Genomic DNA, 17,987 nt, shown 5'->3' with positions numbered 1-17,987 from the left:
CATCTTCAAGTCTCCTAAGGGGGATAACAATAACAGTAAAAAGATAAAAAAAAAGTTTTAAAAATATGAAAAAAATAAATAAATAAATAAAAGGTCCAAACAACATGAATTTTGCCGCACTGAAAATAAAGATATAAAAAAAATTACACAAATGTGGTATAGCAGCATTCAGAATAGTCTGAGCAAAATATAAAAACAATTAACTCGATCGGTAAATGCTGTAAACAAAAAAAATTCAAGAACGCCAAAATTACCTTTTTTGGTCACAGCAATTCCACAAAAAAGGCTGTAACAAGCAATCAAAAACTCACATCTATCCCAAAATAGTATCTAAAAAAAATGTTGTCTGGCCCCGCAAAAAATAAGCCATCATACAGCTCCATCGGCAGAAAAATAAAAATGTTACGGGTCTCGGAAAATGGGGACACAGCCCCAAAAAAATGTGTTTTGCAAACTTCTGATTTTTTTTGACCACTAAAATAAAAAAAACTGGACATGTTGGGTATTGCCGTAACCGTATTGATGAGGACAATCGTATTGCAAAAAAACAAGCTCTCATATGGCTATGTGGACAGAAAAATAATAGAGTTATGGCTCTGGAAAGAAGGGGAGGAGAAAATGGATATGCAAAAACGGAAATTGGCTATCGTGAAAAGATTACCGTAATAACCTTAGAGATTTTGCGTGGGAGCTACAAGATATGGCTCCGTACACTCTATGCTTTATGGCAGAAATGTACTAATAGAAGCGCTCCGTAGTAACGCGCAGCTAGCCTACTAGGAGATATGGGCTTCGTAATACATTTGGTAGATCTTTGGACGTCTGTATGCTGCAATCTAAGCGGGCAGTAAATCTGTTGTGCCATGATGCCTCTCGCCCCACATTTTAAAATGTGACATGGGTCAAAAAACAAGGCAGCCTTCTGTCCTGAACTCTAGTAAATCTGTGTGTAGCCCACGATGCGTTTTTAATGCGTTTCTGCAGCGTTTTTGCAGCTGCGGAAACGCATTAAAACGCATGGTAGAAGGGCATCAATGTTCCCCAATGATAATCCGCATGTGCTGTGCACATGCTGCGGAAATTTCCGCTGCGGATTATCATTGCGGACAAAAACGCAGCACTACCAATTATTTTGCGGAAGTGCTGCGTCTTCGCCGCCATTGACTTGCATTAGAACGCGCCAATTCCGCAAGACTGCATCTGTACTTGCGTAATTGGCGCGTTCTAATGTGTAGATGGTACAATGACACTATATCAATGGCTGATATAAAAGCACGTTATGCCATATGTATACAGGAGACACCACTAAGTCCTATACAACATATAGTATTACAAGGCAAATGCAAGATGAAAAGCGTTCATACAGGACACCTCTAACCAGTAACAAACGCTCCCACTCAGAGGTGAAGAAAAGATCAATAAAGATCAATAAATCCATTTTCCATTTCATAGCACACGGTAATTACATCTGAAACGTGATGCTAATCTCAGTGTTTCTAAACTGTAATTGTAACAGCCTAGATTTTTACTATAAGGAGTATTGATACCACCGGTGAGAAGAAGCAACGTGGGGGGCCAGCGACCAGGTCTTCTCTTACCCAGCCACTGCAGGACAAAGCTCCAAGAAAGCCTGACCCAAGCAGAGGCATATCCTGTATATCCTGTGTATCCTGTGGATCCAACCGGCCTGCGCACATAGCACAGAACCAGGAGTGGAACAATCAGAGGAAAAGTAGACTAGAAACCAGGGCTGTGGAGTCTGTAAGCCAAACCTCCGACTTCTCAATTTCCCTGACTTCAGACTCCACAGCCCGGCCTTACTACTGAGCGTGTACATAGAGTGCAGCACAGATTCATCTCATCCTTAGATCAGGAACAGAACAGACATTTATAGGACATTTCATAACGTTCCCAAATTGCTATGAAAAAATATTCAGCACACCCTTCATTGTAGTAATGTAGCCAACTTATTATATATTTTAGGAGTCGTAGTCAGTCCACTTTATACCTACTCCACCAAAATGGACACAGACTCAACAGCCCTGAAACACGTCACCACTTCTGTATTTTTTTTTTACACACACTCCTGGTCTTGACTTACAAATACTGGCCAAATACTGAATGTGTGAACTTGGCCTTAAAACGCTGCTACACATCTGCACCAAAAAGGCATAAAAAATGCAATAACCAGAGAAGATTGTCCGCACCAAACTACACAATAACAAAGGCAGAAAACAAAACAAAAAAAAACACACTATTTATTCTACGTGTGAACATGGCCTTACAGACACAAAAAAGCCAGATGTCATATGGTGAAGCTACATAAAGCTGAGAAAGTTCTGGCGGCTCCGACTGTGAATGAAGGAACAAAGACTAAATCCATAGGTCCCAAATAGAGATGACCAGGATGCACAGATGACGTTGCACCAGCCTGGGCTAAATCAAAAGCTGCACGGTACGTCGGAAGGTAAAAGATTCCTAGGTCTCCCGTCCAGCAAACATGTACCACTGATTTGGACGCTGGACTGAAGTCCAGCGAATCCATCCGCTCATCTCTAGTCCCAACTGTCCCAGATACAGCAGGACAGTCCCGGTTTTGGGTCTACGCCCTGCAGTCTCGGGCGTCTGCTGAATGTTCCTCATTGGAACCACCACTCCAACATCTCCTCCAGCCAGGGGAGAAAGAAATGGAAAATGGGTGTGAATTGGGGTGCGGCCAGGGGTGTCGCAAAAATTTGCCGCACTCCTGGCTGCATATTTTGATCTTCTTTCTGGGAGGTATGACACAGTGTAAAACTAGTTGATAGTGGGAAGTATATTACTCCACTCAGTTTACAGCACAGGTCAGACATTTAGTAGGGCCAGCAAATACATCCCCAACTATGACTTACTAGATAGTGGCCCGATTCTAACGCATCGGGTATTCTAGAATATGTATGCGGCCGACCGGGCCGCGACCAATCAGCGAATCGCATTAGTGAGGACCGGGGAGCGGCGCTGCCTGTGCGGGTACTTCCGCTGCGAGCAGCCGGGTGATGACCTCCGTGCGGCAGATGAGCCGCTAACGGCCACCATCTTTTTCTGAAATCCCGCGTCGCTGGTTGGCCGCGACTGGACCAATCAGCGACGCGGGATTTCCTGGACAGAAGGACAGACAGACGGGATAAGACGATTATATATATTAGATGGGATGATAACATTATATGTCTTGTATAGAAGCAGGTGCAGGCTTTTAATAATACATGTGAATGCTGAGTATACGTCACAGTAAGTGTTGTAACCAGAAAACAGCCACCAGACACATTCATATCTGACTTAATGGCCGTGTTACAACATAATCATCTGCATATAGAAAGTCTCACTGACTGCTTCCAGCGGCTGTATCAGGTGAGTCCTATAATTAATATATTGAAGGATATGATTCTGAGTAGATGGGTGCTGACACACACTCGGATAGTGAACAGTTTCACAGCAGATTTGCCTATTTTAATAGATAATGGTGTCAATCTTCTGTAACTATTAGAAATTAAAAAGATCAAATAGTTGTTTCCAAATTCCAAATCAAAGAACTGTGAAAGTCGCTCTGAAGCTCCGGCTAGAAGTAAAGCCGAGACCAAAGAGATGCAGACATTCACATGATGCGATATAGTCACGCTAAGGCAAAAAAACACACTTCAACTGCATCATATGAACCCACCCTTGGGATTTGTTCATATGTAGAAAAATTGCTGCACATTTTTCAGAAGCATATCTGCAGCAAAATCCGCACGTGATAACTTCAGATTTTGCTTTGGATTTTTCTGCAGATTTACACCAGATTTCACAGATTGCAAAGTAAAGGGTGAAACATATGATGAAATCTACACAAAGAATTAACACACTATATATTTTAAAAGCCGAACAGCCATCGCACCAGGGCAATCGGGAAGGGCAGAGGCTAAGAGCCAGAATTGGCGCATCAAATTGATGCGCCGTTTCTGGGGTGGCTGGGAGCTGGTCTTACTAGGCTGGGAAGGGGACAATATCCATGGCCCTTCCCAGCCTATTAATATTAGCCCACAGCTGTATGCTTAGCCTTTGCTGTTATTAAAAATAGGGGGGAACGGCGCGTCATTTTTATTTCAGTCCCCCCTTTTTAATAACCAGTAAAGGCTAAGTAGACAGTTGTGAGCTGACATTAATAGGCTGGAAAGCTCCATGGATATTGGCACCTTCCCTGACTATTAAGACCAGCTCGCAGATGGCTGCTTTCCCTTAGCTGGTTATTAAAAATAGAGGGGACTCCACGCCATTTTTTTTATCTATTTATTTCATTATTAGCTAAATACAAGTACACTACGCAAAGCACTGATTATATATCGCACTGAGATATTTCTATCCATTCTATTCTGACATTTCGGGTTGTGAATTTACTGTACTTTGCTGATGAAATGTCGGGTTTCCTTTGAGATGTGTGCGTAAAAATCGGACGGCACACGCATAGTCCATGTGTCATGCGATTTTTTTCTCACACCCATTGACTTGCATTGGCAAGAGCAATCCGATTCTCGCAGACAATCGCAGCATGCTGCGATTTTTTTCTCAGTCCGATTCAAATTGAGAAAAAAGACTAACAGATGAACACAGAGTCATTGTATAACATTGGTCAGAGTGCAATGCGATGTTTTCTCACATTGCACTCCTCCGCATTATATGCTAATGTGAGCGAGCCCTTAACAACATGTACAGCGGCAGTGCACCACCACTGTATGGAGCGAACATAGGAGCTGGGCCTGCTCCATGCAGCACAGGAACTGGCTGTGTTACATAACCGGCACCCGACAGTAATGATGTGACAGGAGAAAGCTTCAATTACATCAATTTACCGTCTTAAATTGTTAAGTTTGACAGCTGCAACTAAGAAGCTTCAACATGGTGGCCGCCTCTTACAACGACCAATGACACTCCATGTGAGGCAATTGAGAAGTGCCAATCGGTTGCCATGCCAGAGGCCTTCTAAAGGTCTCCATGGCCACCATGTGTCTTTAGTTTTGCTTCACAGGGGATCATCAATTTCACAATACTACTGCATTATAATGTATTGCAATTTTTCTATTAAAAAATACAAAAAAAAATAAATAAATCACAATTTTTACTCTTACCCTTGTCCTAAATTCTAAATATTGAAAGCTAAACAAAAAAAATAACATATTTGCCTAAACTGACAACATATAGAAGTATTTATCCCATAGAGTGGAAGAATAAACGAATGGGATGGGGAGGAATAAGCAAAAATAAACACTTGCAAGATTCATACATTCCTTGTGTTGCGGTCTGAATACGGACTGTGTTGCCAACGCTGGTCTTCTGACTCAAACTTGACAGCCTCATATATGACAGTGGGAGACCTGCAGCCGTCCATGCAACAGCAATATGCTGTATGTGAACATACCTTAAGGGTATCTCCATATGGGACATATCTGCTACAAAACTGAAGTGGAAAAATTTGCATCATATCATTCAGATTTTACTGTGGAAAAGCAGCAAATATGCAGGAGAGTTCACCCTTTGCATTGAAAATCAAATATTACCATGCTGCAAGTATCAAACATATAGGGCAGAGCGTAGACATGATTTTGTAAAATCTCCTTGTCACGCTTCAGCCAGAAGCAAGACGGCGTACGGCGAGGTGGAAGGGGGACTCTGCCATTAGGGAATGATTAAAGGGGGGCACCCCTAACACTTGTCCAGCGCAACTCTATGCGCCCTAGCGTCCCTAGACGGGTTTTTTCACCCCGTGCGGTGATCACGTTCCTATCCCTGTCTTACCCTTGACTAGTACGTAGGGCAGTAGGAACGCTAGTCCTGCTCTAACATAAAGACACAAATGAAAACAGACAAGGATAAAAGAAACAGCAATCACTCAACGGGCTCCTAGACTACATGACTAGAATACACTACATGAGGTATTGGTCGATATTTTGGCCAAAATACACAAGCTCACAACCCACGTCACGGGTCCCCATACTTGCGAGTCCCAACGCTAAAATTAAAAACAGCTCACAGAAAAGGACAAAAATGTAAAAAAAAAATCACAGAATTTTTTTTTCTGTGATTTTTTTTTAATTTTTGTCCTTTTCTGTGAGCTGTTTCTAAAAAGGCCAATCGGTTAGGCTAAGTGCCGACAATGCAGAAATGCTCCGGATTTTTCCTGAGCGTTTCTGCATCTCCCTGGCAGAAAAAAACGCATGCGGATTGTACATGCGGATTGTACATGCGTTTTTCCTGCCAGGGACATGCGGAAGTGAAGCGTTCTTCACATGCATTTCCGCATGCGGGTTGTCAAGCGCTTTCCAAGCGATTTTAGCATCACTTGGAAAGTGCTTGACAACTTGGTCACACTATATAAATCCATGCAACCGGCATGGATTTTATATAGTGTGACCAAGTTAGTTAAAAAAAAGACTAAAAATGGTTAAAAAAAAAAAAAACATATACTCCCCTTCCGATGGCCCCCGGTCTCCTTATCCGATGTGTCCGGTCTCCCCGGTGTCTCACGGTTGTGTAAAAGGACCTTCCATGACGTCATTTAGTCATGTGACAAGTTACGCGACCGTCGACGTCACATGACTAAATGACGTCATGGTAGGTCCTTTTACACCATCGCAAACTGCCGGAGAGCCAGGACGCATCACTATGGAGACCGGGGGCCATCAGAAGGTAAGTATAATGTATTTTTTTATTTTAAATTCTTTTTTTTTTACAGGTACTATGGTACCAGGGTCTGGAGGAGAGTCTCTTCTTCTCCAGACCTGGGTACCATCCGCACATTGAATTGCTTAATATCCGCATGTGCCCATGTAGTCATGCGGATATTAAGCGATTCAATGCAAGTCAATGGCGGTCAAAACGCCCTGATTACGCAAAATAATTGGTAGTGCTGCAAATTTTTCCGCAATGATAATCCGCAGAGGAAATTTCCGCAGCATGTGCACAGCACATGCGGATCATCATTGGGGAACATGGCAGGCCTGCTACCAAGCATTAAAGCGTTTCTGCTGCGGAACTGCCGCTGCGGAAACGCTTAAAAAACGCATAGTGGGCACACAGCCTTAAAAGAAGTGACATGTCTGGTGTTTTCCGCTTGAAAGACGTCCTGTACTTTATAATACAAATCAATGGGACAGCTGAAAGACGCCCAGATAACCTGATGTCTTTTGTAGCATTTTGCCATAAAAAAAAATTTATCTGCACAGCCTTTTGGAATAACATTGGTCTTAGTGCTGTCATTTTTTTTCACAGGCAGCACTTGAACTGAAAATACGGCAGTGTGAACACAGCCTTAGGCTTTATATGAACAGCTCTCACCTGCAGCGGGCACACCGGGCTCTCTGGACTACACTGTTTTCCACAGGAAGCGCAGAAAGACCTCGAAAAGCTCCTTCATCATCTGATAATGTCTGATCTGAACAGTACAAATCACCAAATACATTTTCCGGAGTCGGACTCGAAGCCTCAGTTTTCATATGTTCTGATGACTGTTCTGGAGATGCGCTGTCCAGGCTGAGGGGGTTTCCAAGTGCATTAGGGCAAGGCTGATCACCATGAGATAACGTCGGACCTCTGAGCAGGGTCTCACATGCACTGTCCGTACTGCCATGTGCTGCATCTAGATCCATGGTATCATTCAGGCATCCAAATCACCGGACCCCTAAACAGAAAGAGCAAAAAACTGAGATAGAAGGAGGAATATTTGTAAGCGACCAGTAGCTGTATCCAGGGTCATGCACAAGGCCTGTACGGCAGGACACAAGTGCCCTAGTCACATTCTGCCCTGTGATACAACCTATGATATTAGGGAAAATATCTCCGTAATATGGCGTTAAATACTATTTTTTTCTGTCTGATCAAATCTCTTTACAAAATGAAAGTATGGCCGCGCAGGAGAGACTTCTCTAATTGAAACATTATAGCTATGTGTGATATTAAGTAGAGGTCTTACCAAATTACCGGGTTAAAGGGAATGTCCGGTTTTAAAGAAGCACTCCTCCTCCCATCAAAGTTTTTATCCTCTTAATATATTGCAGTCGTCATATTATATAGCACTGTGTACTTACAATTGCTTATTTTGCTTGGGGTGCTTGGGATTGACGTCAGCTGTGAAATTGTTCAAAAAGCTGGAGTTGGCGTTCAAATGTTCATTTGTGCAACTCATGTTGCTTAAAGGGGTTCACCGAGAAATGTGACAAAATGAATAAAACAAATAAAGTACTTTTAATTATTATACATTTTTCTAAATACCTTTATTTAGCAAAAAAGTATGGTTCATGTAGCACAATCTGTCAGGAATTTAAAAATGGCAATTTCCATCTAGCAGTGTGCAGCCCTCCTATCTCCTACTCCCTGCACTGCACTAAAACTGTCAAGCTGACTGAGATAGATGATCATTCTCAATCAGCTAAAGCAGGGATGTCAAACTCAAACACACAGAGGGCCAAAATGAAAAACTTGGACAAAGTCATGAGCAAACCAGCATACAATATAATGGACCCCACATAGTCCTCCATACAGAACAATGGGCCCCACATAGTCCTCCATACAGAACAATGGGCCCCACATAATCCTCCATACAGAACAATGGGCCCCACATAGTCCTCCATACAGAACAATGGGCCCCACATAGTCCTCCATACACAATAATGGGCCCCACATAGTCCTCCATACACAATAATGGGCCCCACATAGTCCTCCGTACAGAATAATGACCCCACATAGTCCTCCATACAGAATGATAGGCCTCACATAGTCCTCCATACAGAATGATAGGCCTCACATAGTCCTCCATGCAGAATAATAGGCCTCACATAGTCCTCCATACAGAATAATGGGCCCTACATAGTCCTCCATACACACAAATTGTCCCCACATAGTCCTCCATACACACTAATGGTCCCCACATAGTCCTCCATATACACTAATGGTCCCCACATAGTCCTCCATACACACTAATGGTCCCCACATAGTCCTCCATACACACTAATGGTCCCCACATAGTCCTCCATACACACTAATGGTCCCCACATAGTCCTCCATACACACTAATGGTCCCCACATAGTCCTCCATACACACTAATGGTCCCCACATAGTCCTCCATACACAATAATGGGCCCCACATAGTCCTCCATACACAATAATGAGCCCCACACAGTCCTCCATACACACTAATGGTCCCCACCTAGTTCTCCATACAGAATAATGGGCCCCACATAGTCCTCCATACACAACAATGAGCCCCACACAGTCCTCCATACACAATAATGGGCCCCACATAGTCCTCCATACACAATAATGAGCCCCACACAGTCCTCCATACACAATAATGGGCCCCACATAGTCCTCCATACACAATAATGGGCCCCACATAGTCCTCCATACACAATAGTGCGCCTCACACAGTCCTCCATACACAATAATGAGCTCCACACAGTCTTCCATACACAATAATGAGCCCCACACAGTCCTCCATACACAATAATGAGCCCCACACAGTCCTCCATACACAATAATGGGCCCCACATAGTCTTCCATACACAATAATAGGCCACACATAGTTCTCCATACAGAATAATGGCCCTACATAGGGGTGGTGGTACTGGTGTCGCGCGCCAAATATAAACACCCTGCAGGCCAGATTTGAAATGTATGCGCTAGAGAAAGGTGTTTCTCTTCTCCTTTGGTCCGCCTCCACTCAGTGTCCTGTCAGGGTGACTGAACAGAGGAATGTGCCTTCACGATGCCTGACAGGACACTGCTCTGACCTGACTTCTGTCTGGAGCAGATGCTCTTGGCGCAGCTCGTCCTACTCCATGTCCTCTGAATTCTAGGACGGGCGCACACTGATTTATGGCAGTTGCCATTTTTAAAATCCTGACAGAGTGCAGTAGGTAAAGCATACCTGCATGCTAAATAAAGGTATCTAGAAACAGTTTTAATATTTAAATGTGCATTACGGTATTTATTTATTTTATAACAATATCTTGAAGAATGCTTTTTTAAAATTTGCGACTTTTTAACATCAGAAAACAGACAGAAAATGTTTGATGAATTGACTCCTAAGAAACTTTTCTTTTTCCTGGACATTTGTAAAACGGTTTATTGAGGTGCAAGTGTCCAGAACATAATAAATAAGACTGGTGCATGACATAGAAGAAACATTTTGGCACAAACTGAGCTAGAATTCTGGCATATTTTGCTTGGAAAATTTATTTGGTGGATTCCAACGCTGAGGGTTTTGTTATATATGTATGTAACACTGGTGGGTGTAGACCAGACCTGGGCAAAGTGCAGCCTGCGGGCCACATCTGGCCTTCTGGCTATTCCAGTCCGGCCCGCGGACCGAGACAGCCGAAAGTATGAAACAGTGGCCCACAGATCACACCGTGCCTGCCTGCTTGCTGTCACCGCTCTCTCTATCTGGAACGCACTGAGTTAATGACTGCATTGGTAGTCGCTGATGCTATGACGTCATCTCATCACGTCAGCGCACCGGGAGCGAGGTGAATATGTGGTGCTTTTTTTTAGTTCATGTGTATGGGATGTTTGGCTGGTCATGGGGAGACTATGGGGATCTGTGGCTGGACATGGGGAGACTATGAGGGTCTGTGGCTGAACAAGAGGAGACTATGAGGGTCTGTCCCTGAACATGGGGAGGCTGTGGGGGTCTGTGGCTGGACATGGGGAGGCTGTGGGAGTGTCATGCTGGACATGGGGAGGCTGGGGGCTCTTCTGCTGGACATGGGGAGGCTGTGGAGCTCTCCTGCTGGACACGGGGAGGCTGTGGAGCTCTCCTGCTGGACACGGGGAGGCTGTGGAGCTCTCCTGCTGGACACGGGGAGGCTGTGGAGCTCTCCTGCTGGACATGGGGAGGCTGTGGAGCTCTCCTGCTGGACATGGGGAGGCTGTGGAGCTCTCCTGCTGGACATGGGGAGGCTGTGGAGCTCTCCTGCTGGACATGGGGAGGCTGTGGAGCTCTCCTGCTGGACATGGGGAGGCTGTGGAGCTCTCCTGCTGGACATGGGGAGGCTGTGGAGCTCTCCTGCTGGACATGGGGAGGCTGTGGGGCTCTCCTGCTGGACATGGGGAGGATGGGGGCTCTCCAGCTGGACATGGGGAGGCTGTGGGGCTCTCCTGCTGGACATGGGGAGGCTGTGGGGCTCTCTTGCTGGACATGGGGAGGCTGTGGGCTCTCCTTCTGGACATGGGGAGGCTGGGGGGCTCTCCTGCTGGACATGGGAAGGCTGGGGGGCTCTCCTGCTGGACATGGGGAGGCTGGGGGGCTCTTCTGCTGGACATGGGGAGGCTGGGGGGCTCTCCTGCTGGACATGGGGAGGCTGGGGGGCTCTCCTGCTGGACATGGGGAGGCTGGGGGGCTCTCCTGCTGGACATGGGGAGGCTGGGGGGCTCTCCTGCTGGACATGGGGAGGCTGGGGGGCTCTCCTGCTGGACATGGGGAGGCTGTGGGGCTCTCCTGCTGGACATGGGGAGGCTGTGGGGCTCTCCTGCTGGACATGGGGAGGCTGTGGGGCTCTCCTGCTGGACATGGGGAGGCTGTGGGGCTCTCCTGCTGGACATGGGGAGGCTGTGGGGCTCTCCTGCTGGACATGGGGAGGCTGTGGGGCTCTCCTGCTGGACATGGGGAGGCTGTGGGGCTCTCCTGCTGGACATGGGGAGGATGTGTGAGGCTCATACGGTATATAGAATGGGCTGTATTGGGGTTCAAACGGTATATAGGGGGATGTCAGCATAGTTTATTCTGCTCAATATTAAGTGATACAATTAATATAATTATTATTAATATAATAATTATAATTAATATGTTATTAATATTGAGCAAAATTAATTTCATCTTATTGGTTCGGCGCTCCACAACTGTCACGGTCTCTTATATGGCCCCTCATGAAAATTAATTGCCCACCCCTGGTGTAGACCCACTGCGCCACCAGCTGGGCTTACCCTGAAGGAGAATGACTAAATGTCTACTGGGTCTTCACTAAGGCCTCTGATGGTGAGGAAAGGCTGGGCTGCTGGTAGACCCCTGATACAAAAGATAGGAAAGACAGCACACATAGGGCTTTATCCGTATAAAAGTAAATACCAGGTCCCACAATCAGTCTGACTCACCTCTGAGGTTGTGTGAGTCACAACCAACTGTGAAGCACCTGTCAGATGGCCGCTACAGGAGATCCCGCTGATCAGTAAACAAATGAGAGGAGATGAGAAGCCGGGCTGATCCTCCGCGCTGTTCCATGGAATAAAGAAAGTTTTGGTTCATCATTAATCCTTGTGTGTCTCTGGAACAGCGCGGAGGATCAGCCCGGCTTCTCATCTCCTCTCATTTGGTAGACCCCTGATAACACTCAAGGGCAGTAACCGGTACTGTAGCAGCTGACCAGAGGGTCAGAAGCCCAGGTATGAGGTACAAGAGGGCAAGACAGAAGCGTAGTTGGACAGTCTGAGGTCGGGGCAGGCAGCACGGGTTCACTATTCAAAGTCGGAGTCAGGAGTGGAGATGTCAAACAGAGCAGGTAAACAGGCCAGGTCGATAACAGGAGACAGAATACAGAACTATGCATAAACCAGGTACGAGCAGGCTAGGAACTAAGGTTCGGGCAAGGAAAGGTTTATACTTAGCAGTCGTCTGTAAGAAGTCAATTTCTGCTCCCAGGGACACAGGTTAGAAGATGCATAAGTCCAAATGGCTTGTTTTCCAACATAAGGCAAATAATCCATTCATTCTACATAGCCCATCCTCGGGATGGGGTAGAACATATTCTCGGGTGGACCCAGGGAGGGTCATTCATTACCCATACACACTGCTACCTACTACATTAAACTATGAACCAGGCAATGTGAACTGAGGTCTAAGATGGTAGACATGCAAGAAATAGGAGCATGTTCACACTAGCAAAAAAGAAACAAAACCTACAAAAGACAAAAATATATCTCATACCCTACCATCATTATATATAAATGTAAAGCAAAGTTGCATAATAAATATAGGGTACTTAGTGAACTATTTTTGATCAAAAAAAGTATACAAGCCGTCCCACCAGCGGCAAGGTGACCCTAAATTGGGACGGTACCTATACTGCCTACATTAAAAACCTTACTGTATATCAAAGTTGAAGCAATGCATATAAAAGGGTAGACAAATAGGACCGGGTCCCAACTCCAGACCACCCAGGCCCGTGGTAAGCTACATATATACCAGTCAGCTCAACAAAGGGGATGATACCTATACTGCCTACATTAAAAACCTTACTGTATATCAAAGTTGAAGGTGGTAGGGTATGAGATATATTTTTGTCTTTTGTCTTTTGTAGGTTTTGTTTCTTTTTTGCTAGTGTGAACATGCTCCTATTTCTTGCATGTCTACCATCTTAGACCTCAGTTCACATTGCCTGTTTTTTTGTCTTGTTTGCATTCTGTGCAATTTAAGGGTGTGGCATCCCCTTTGTTGAGCTGACTGGTATATATGTAGCTTACCACGGGCCTGGGTGGTCTGGAGTTGGGACCCGGTCCTATTTGTCTACCCTTTTATATGCATTGCTTCAACTTTGATATACAGTAAGGTTTTTAATGTAGGCAGTATAGGTACCGTCCCAATTTAGGGTCACCTTGCCGCTGGTGGGACGGCTTGTATACTTTTTTTGATCAAAAATAGTTCACTAAGTACCCTATATTTATTATGCAACTTTGCTTTACATTTATATATAATGATGGTAGGGTATGAGATATATTTTTGTCTTTTGTCTTTTGTAGGTTTTGTTTCTTTTTTGCTAGTGTGAACATGCTCCTATTTCTTGCATGTCTACCATCTTAGACCTCAGTTCACATTGCCTGGTTTTTTGTCTTGTTTGCATTCTGTGCAATTTAAGGGTGTGGCATCCCCTTTGTTGAGCTGACTGGTATATATGTAGCTTACCACGGGCCTGGGTGGTCTGGAGTTGGGACCCGGTCCTATTTGTCTACCCTTTTATATGCATTGCTTCAACTTTGATATACAGTAAGGTTTTTAATGTAGGCAGTATAGGTACCGTCCCAATTTAGGGTCACCTTGCCGCTGGTGGGACGGCTTGTATACTTTTTTTGATCAAAAATAGTTCACTAAGTACCCTATATTTATTATGCAACTTTGCTTTACATTTATATATAATGATGGTAGGGTATGAGATATATTTTTGTCTTTTGTCTTTTGTAGGTTTTGTACATTAAACTATGCTATACAATATATTACACAGATGATATGAAAGATGTTACAGTCACAGGGTATCTTTCATTTGAGGAGGCAGCCATATTCTCCTCCTGGATTACACTTTGCATTTACATAGTAAAGGTTGTAGTATTGTGCTAATTGTGTTCTTACAGGCAGCATGAGAGACACATTTACATGTACCAGGGATCATTAGACATTTAGGAGTCAGTGTTAGATATGGGGACTTAGTTCTGACAACCATATCTTAGGGTACGTGCCCACGATCAGGAATAGTAGCCACGTATTTACGCTGCGTCCAAAATACTGCGTTCTACATTACAAGCATAGTGGATGGATCTATAGAAATCCCATGTCCACTGTGCTTCTTGTAACGCTGCATAAACTCACCCACGGCGCGGCTTTACGAGCCGCAGCGTGTTAATTTGTGGAGAGGCGTATTTTCCCCAATAGAATGTGATTTAGATGCCGTAAATTTGCATAGTTACCTAAACACATGCGTTTTAATAGAACGCAGTTTTGGACACAACGAAAATACACTGAGTCCAAAACGCTACTATTCCTGATCGTGGGCACGTACCCATATACAATATATCCAAATTACAGTGGATTACAGTTCACTACATTTATACACACACACACACAGTATGTTATATATGTATATACACAGACAATGTGTGTGTATACAGAAAGACATGTACAGTATATGTATAATGGACAGTAGTACATACTGTATATATAGTAGTAGGAAGTATCACACGTATGTGAGAATGTGGCATAAGAAAGTGAAACTATATTATATATGCAGAGAAAATGTATATATACACACACACACATATATATATTATATATATACATACATACACACACGCTCAGTAATATAATATACACAGATATATACACACAGTGTATATATATATATATGCACACACACATACATACACGTTCTCAGTAATATACAGACAAAATATATATATATATTCACACAGTATATATATGTACTCACTAAAATATATGTATGTGTATATATATATATCACTGAGTATGTCTGTTTATGTATATATACTGTGTATGTCCATATTATATATATATATATATATATATATATAGACAGATGGACTTTATTCCCACAGATGCAGGCACCATCTCAGCTCCTTAGGTGAAGCCTTTCTCCAGCACAGCAGCTGATCCCCAGTGCTCATAGTTCTGGTGCAATCAGAGTTTAATTGATTTATTTAAAATAAACCTATATAAAGTCGTGCCATCCGCAATGACTTCTCTATATACAGGGTCCCATCCATCCAGACTTGATTCTATCATCTGTGACTACAGTGATCACAACACAATAGTAAACGCGCACAGAATGAATGGGGAAGAATCCTTAATTGAGGTAATAACTAGGGGACACCCTTTAAGTGGTTACAATCACGTGAACACATGAGGAGTAGACGTCCACATTGGGAATGCTCACCACAGCCTGGAGCCGTACAGCGTGGGCTCAGAGTCTGCTCAACCCCAGTGCGCAGGCGCCAGAGAACAGCAACAAGGACGTCAGTGATAGAACACAGGGAAGAAGGAAAGCCAATAGGAACAGAGAGGGGCGTGACCCAAGCATGGAGAAGACCAAGTCTTTACAGCACTGTCTGTCACATGACTCTCCTCAGTAATCTGGTCAGTGCATGCTCTCTGAGCCGCTGACACAGCAGCAGCCATGTTGGATAAGGGAAAAGTGCCATAAAGCTGTAGAAGTGCTGTGAGAGCACAAGTACATTGAAGAAATAAAACCACTAAATTCATCTAAAAAAACATTTCCAAAGTGATTATATTAAAAGGAGAGAAACAAAATCCAAACGTAAGTAGCAAAGCTACAACCACTATAGTGTAACCTAGGGAAATAATCCTCCCATAGTATACAGGAGTGAATAGTTCATATACAAGATCCCTATGTCAGATAGGAATTACCAGTGGTGACCAAAACCACACACAGCTGGAGTCCCAGACAGGCAATTCACACAAGCACCAAGGAATCCAGAATAGGTGACCTCCAAGGTACCAAGCCAGCCCCCTTCACCAAAAAATGGCAAAGCCCCAAAATATGGGGTCAATAAGGAGAGAATGGCAAAGTGTTATCGCATAATCTGGAGAAATAGGAAAATAACCCAAATTAAATAGATCATGTGAATATGCAGTAAAAACAAAAAGATCAGATCGATTCCCCAATCTCTTCCATCAACAGAAAAATTACAGACAAAACGCAATGTGTCCATCGGTGAAAAATAGAATTGGTGAGTCCTCCATGTATAACTGCAACGTGGACATTCTGATCTGAAAAATCTACAGATATAGAACATGTAAGTAATTGTATTATATGAATCCATTTAGAGACTAGAACCGAAATTCATTGTACAGGACCAGGGCAGGTTCTAGAGGCGCACTCACACACCCCACACCCCATACAATCTACATTGAGACCATAAGGTCAAACGACTTGAGACAGAAAATCAGAAAATCCATTCTAACTCTTTCTTTTGAATAAAGCGGTTCTGTCGCTGCCACATCTGGGCATTAGAATGTGATCTATAATCATAAACCTGAGATACCGCTCAGTATTCATAAACTTAGCAAAAATGTTTGGGAACTGATAGGTCAAGGCGATTATCACAGATTGTCTGATGATAGTTATTCAGTCTAATCTTACATTCAAGAGTGATTGCTCCCTTATATAATTCCTTGCAGGTGCCCAAGCTCCGCCTCCACCCCTTGAACCTTCCACAGTCCCACCACCTACTCTTGGAAAAACTCCACTTCTGCACCACGTCCTCACCAATCACACATTACCAGTTCCCAGTGAACACCAGATCACATACATAGCCAGCAGCTTTTGTTTTGGCCAAAAGATTTTTTAAGCCGCCACCACGACAAGGTAGACTCTTTTGGCAGGGCCCTACTCTACTCTAACCTATTAAACATTTCTTAAAATATTCAATACACTTTTTAGGTATATTTTTATTTATTTTTCTTTAAAGGAAACCTGTGAGCAGGATTTTGCTAAGTAAACTACAAGCATTGTCAGGTTGGCGCTGTTACACTGATTAAAATTATACCTGAGGAGTTTGCAGTTTTGAGTTAATGATAAACTCGTGCTCCGGGGCAAGACTGTAGGCAGGGTCTTTCCTAGGTGCTCTGGGCCAGATCAGTAAGATAGGACCTGCCCACTTCAGAGAGCTGACAGGCTCTATAGTGGCTGCTAGGGTAGATGTGGGCCTAGTATCTCGGACAGTGAATAGCCAAAGAATCCCTCCACAAGAGTCCCCTTAGCCGGCCTGGGAATCTCAAGAAAGTCGTCGGGGCCTGGGGGCACATTCTGTCTGCGAGGCTGCAGAAGAAGTCAGGTCTCAAGCTCTAGGAGGTAGAGTGAACTGGGCTCCAGATATACTGTCATTGGTGAGGAAGAGTCTCTAGGGCTAGAGAAGAAGGCAACAGAGATGCTTCACCTAAATCGGTAACCAGGGCTGAAGTTGTATCCGGTACCTGTGGGAAAGATGACAACCCGTTGGGCCTTATCATTTATACCTGCCTGTAAATACTGCCAGTTACCAAGTAAAGATCTAGTTGTTGTTATGAAATTTGTGTCCTCTGAACTGATTGCTGCCCTGGTTCCAGAAGAGGAATTCCTGGAGTCAGAAGAGGCTGGCTGGCCAGAAGTAAGTGGGAGACACCACATACACAGCAGCA

General features: G+C 44.0%; 1 protein-coding gene across 1 annotated transcript in view; it reads right to left on the bottom strand.

Moving 5' to 3' along the window:
- DTWD2 (DTW domain containing 2) overlaps positions 1-15,829 on the bottom strand; it is a 302,084-nt gene extending 286,255 nt beyond the window's left edge. The window contains exons 1-2 of the mRNA XM_073654944.1: positions 15,724-15,829; positions 7,348-7,690 (exon numbers count right to left, since the gene is read on the bottom strand). Coding sequence (XP_073511045.1) covers positions 7,348-7,658 — 311 coding nt within the window. The 5' untranslated portion in view covers positions 7,659-7,690; positions 15,724-15,829. The remainder of the gene's footprint in view (positions 1-7,347; positions 7,691-15,723) is intronic.
- Positions 15,830-17,987: the final 2,158 nt, after the last annotated feature.

Source organism: Phyllobates terribilis, unplaced genomic scaffold (genome assembly GCF_046119375.1).
Source record: "Phyllobates terribilis strain yellow unplaced genomic scaffold, ASM4611937v1 Scaffold_1__5_contigs__length_1240528914, whole genome shotgun sequence".
In the NCBI taxonomy this organism is placed as follows: domain Eukaryota; kingdom Metazoa; phylum Chordata; class Amphibia; order Anura; family Dendrobatidae; genus Phyllobates; species Phyllobates terribilis.
This window is presented reverse-complemented; position numbering and strand designations above follow the sequence as displayed.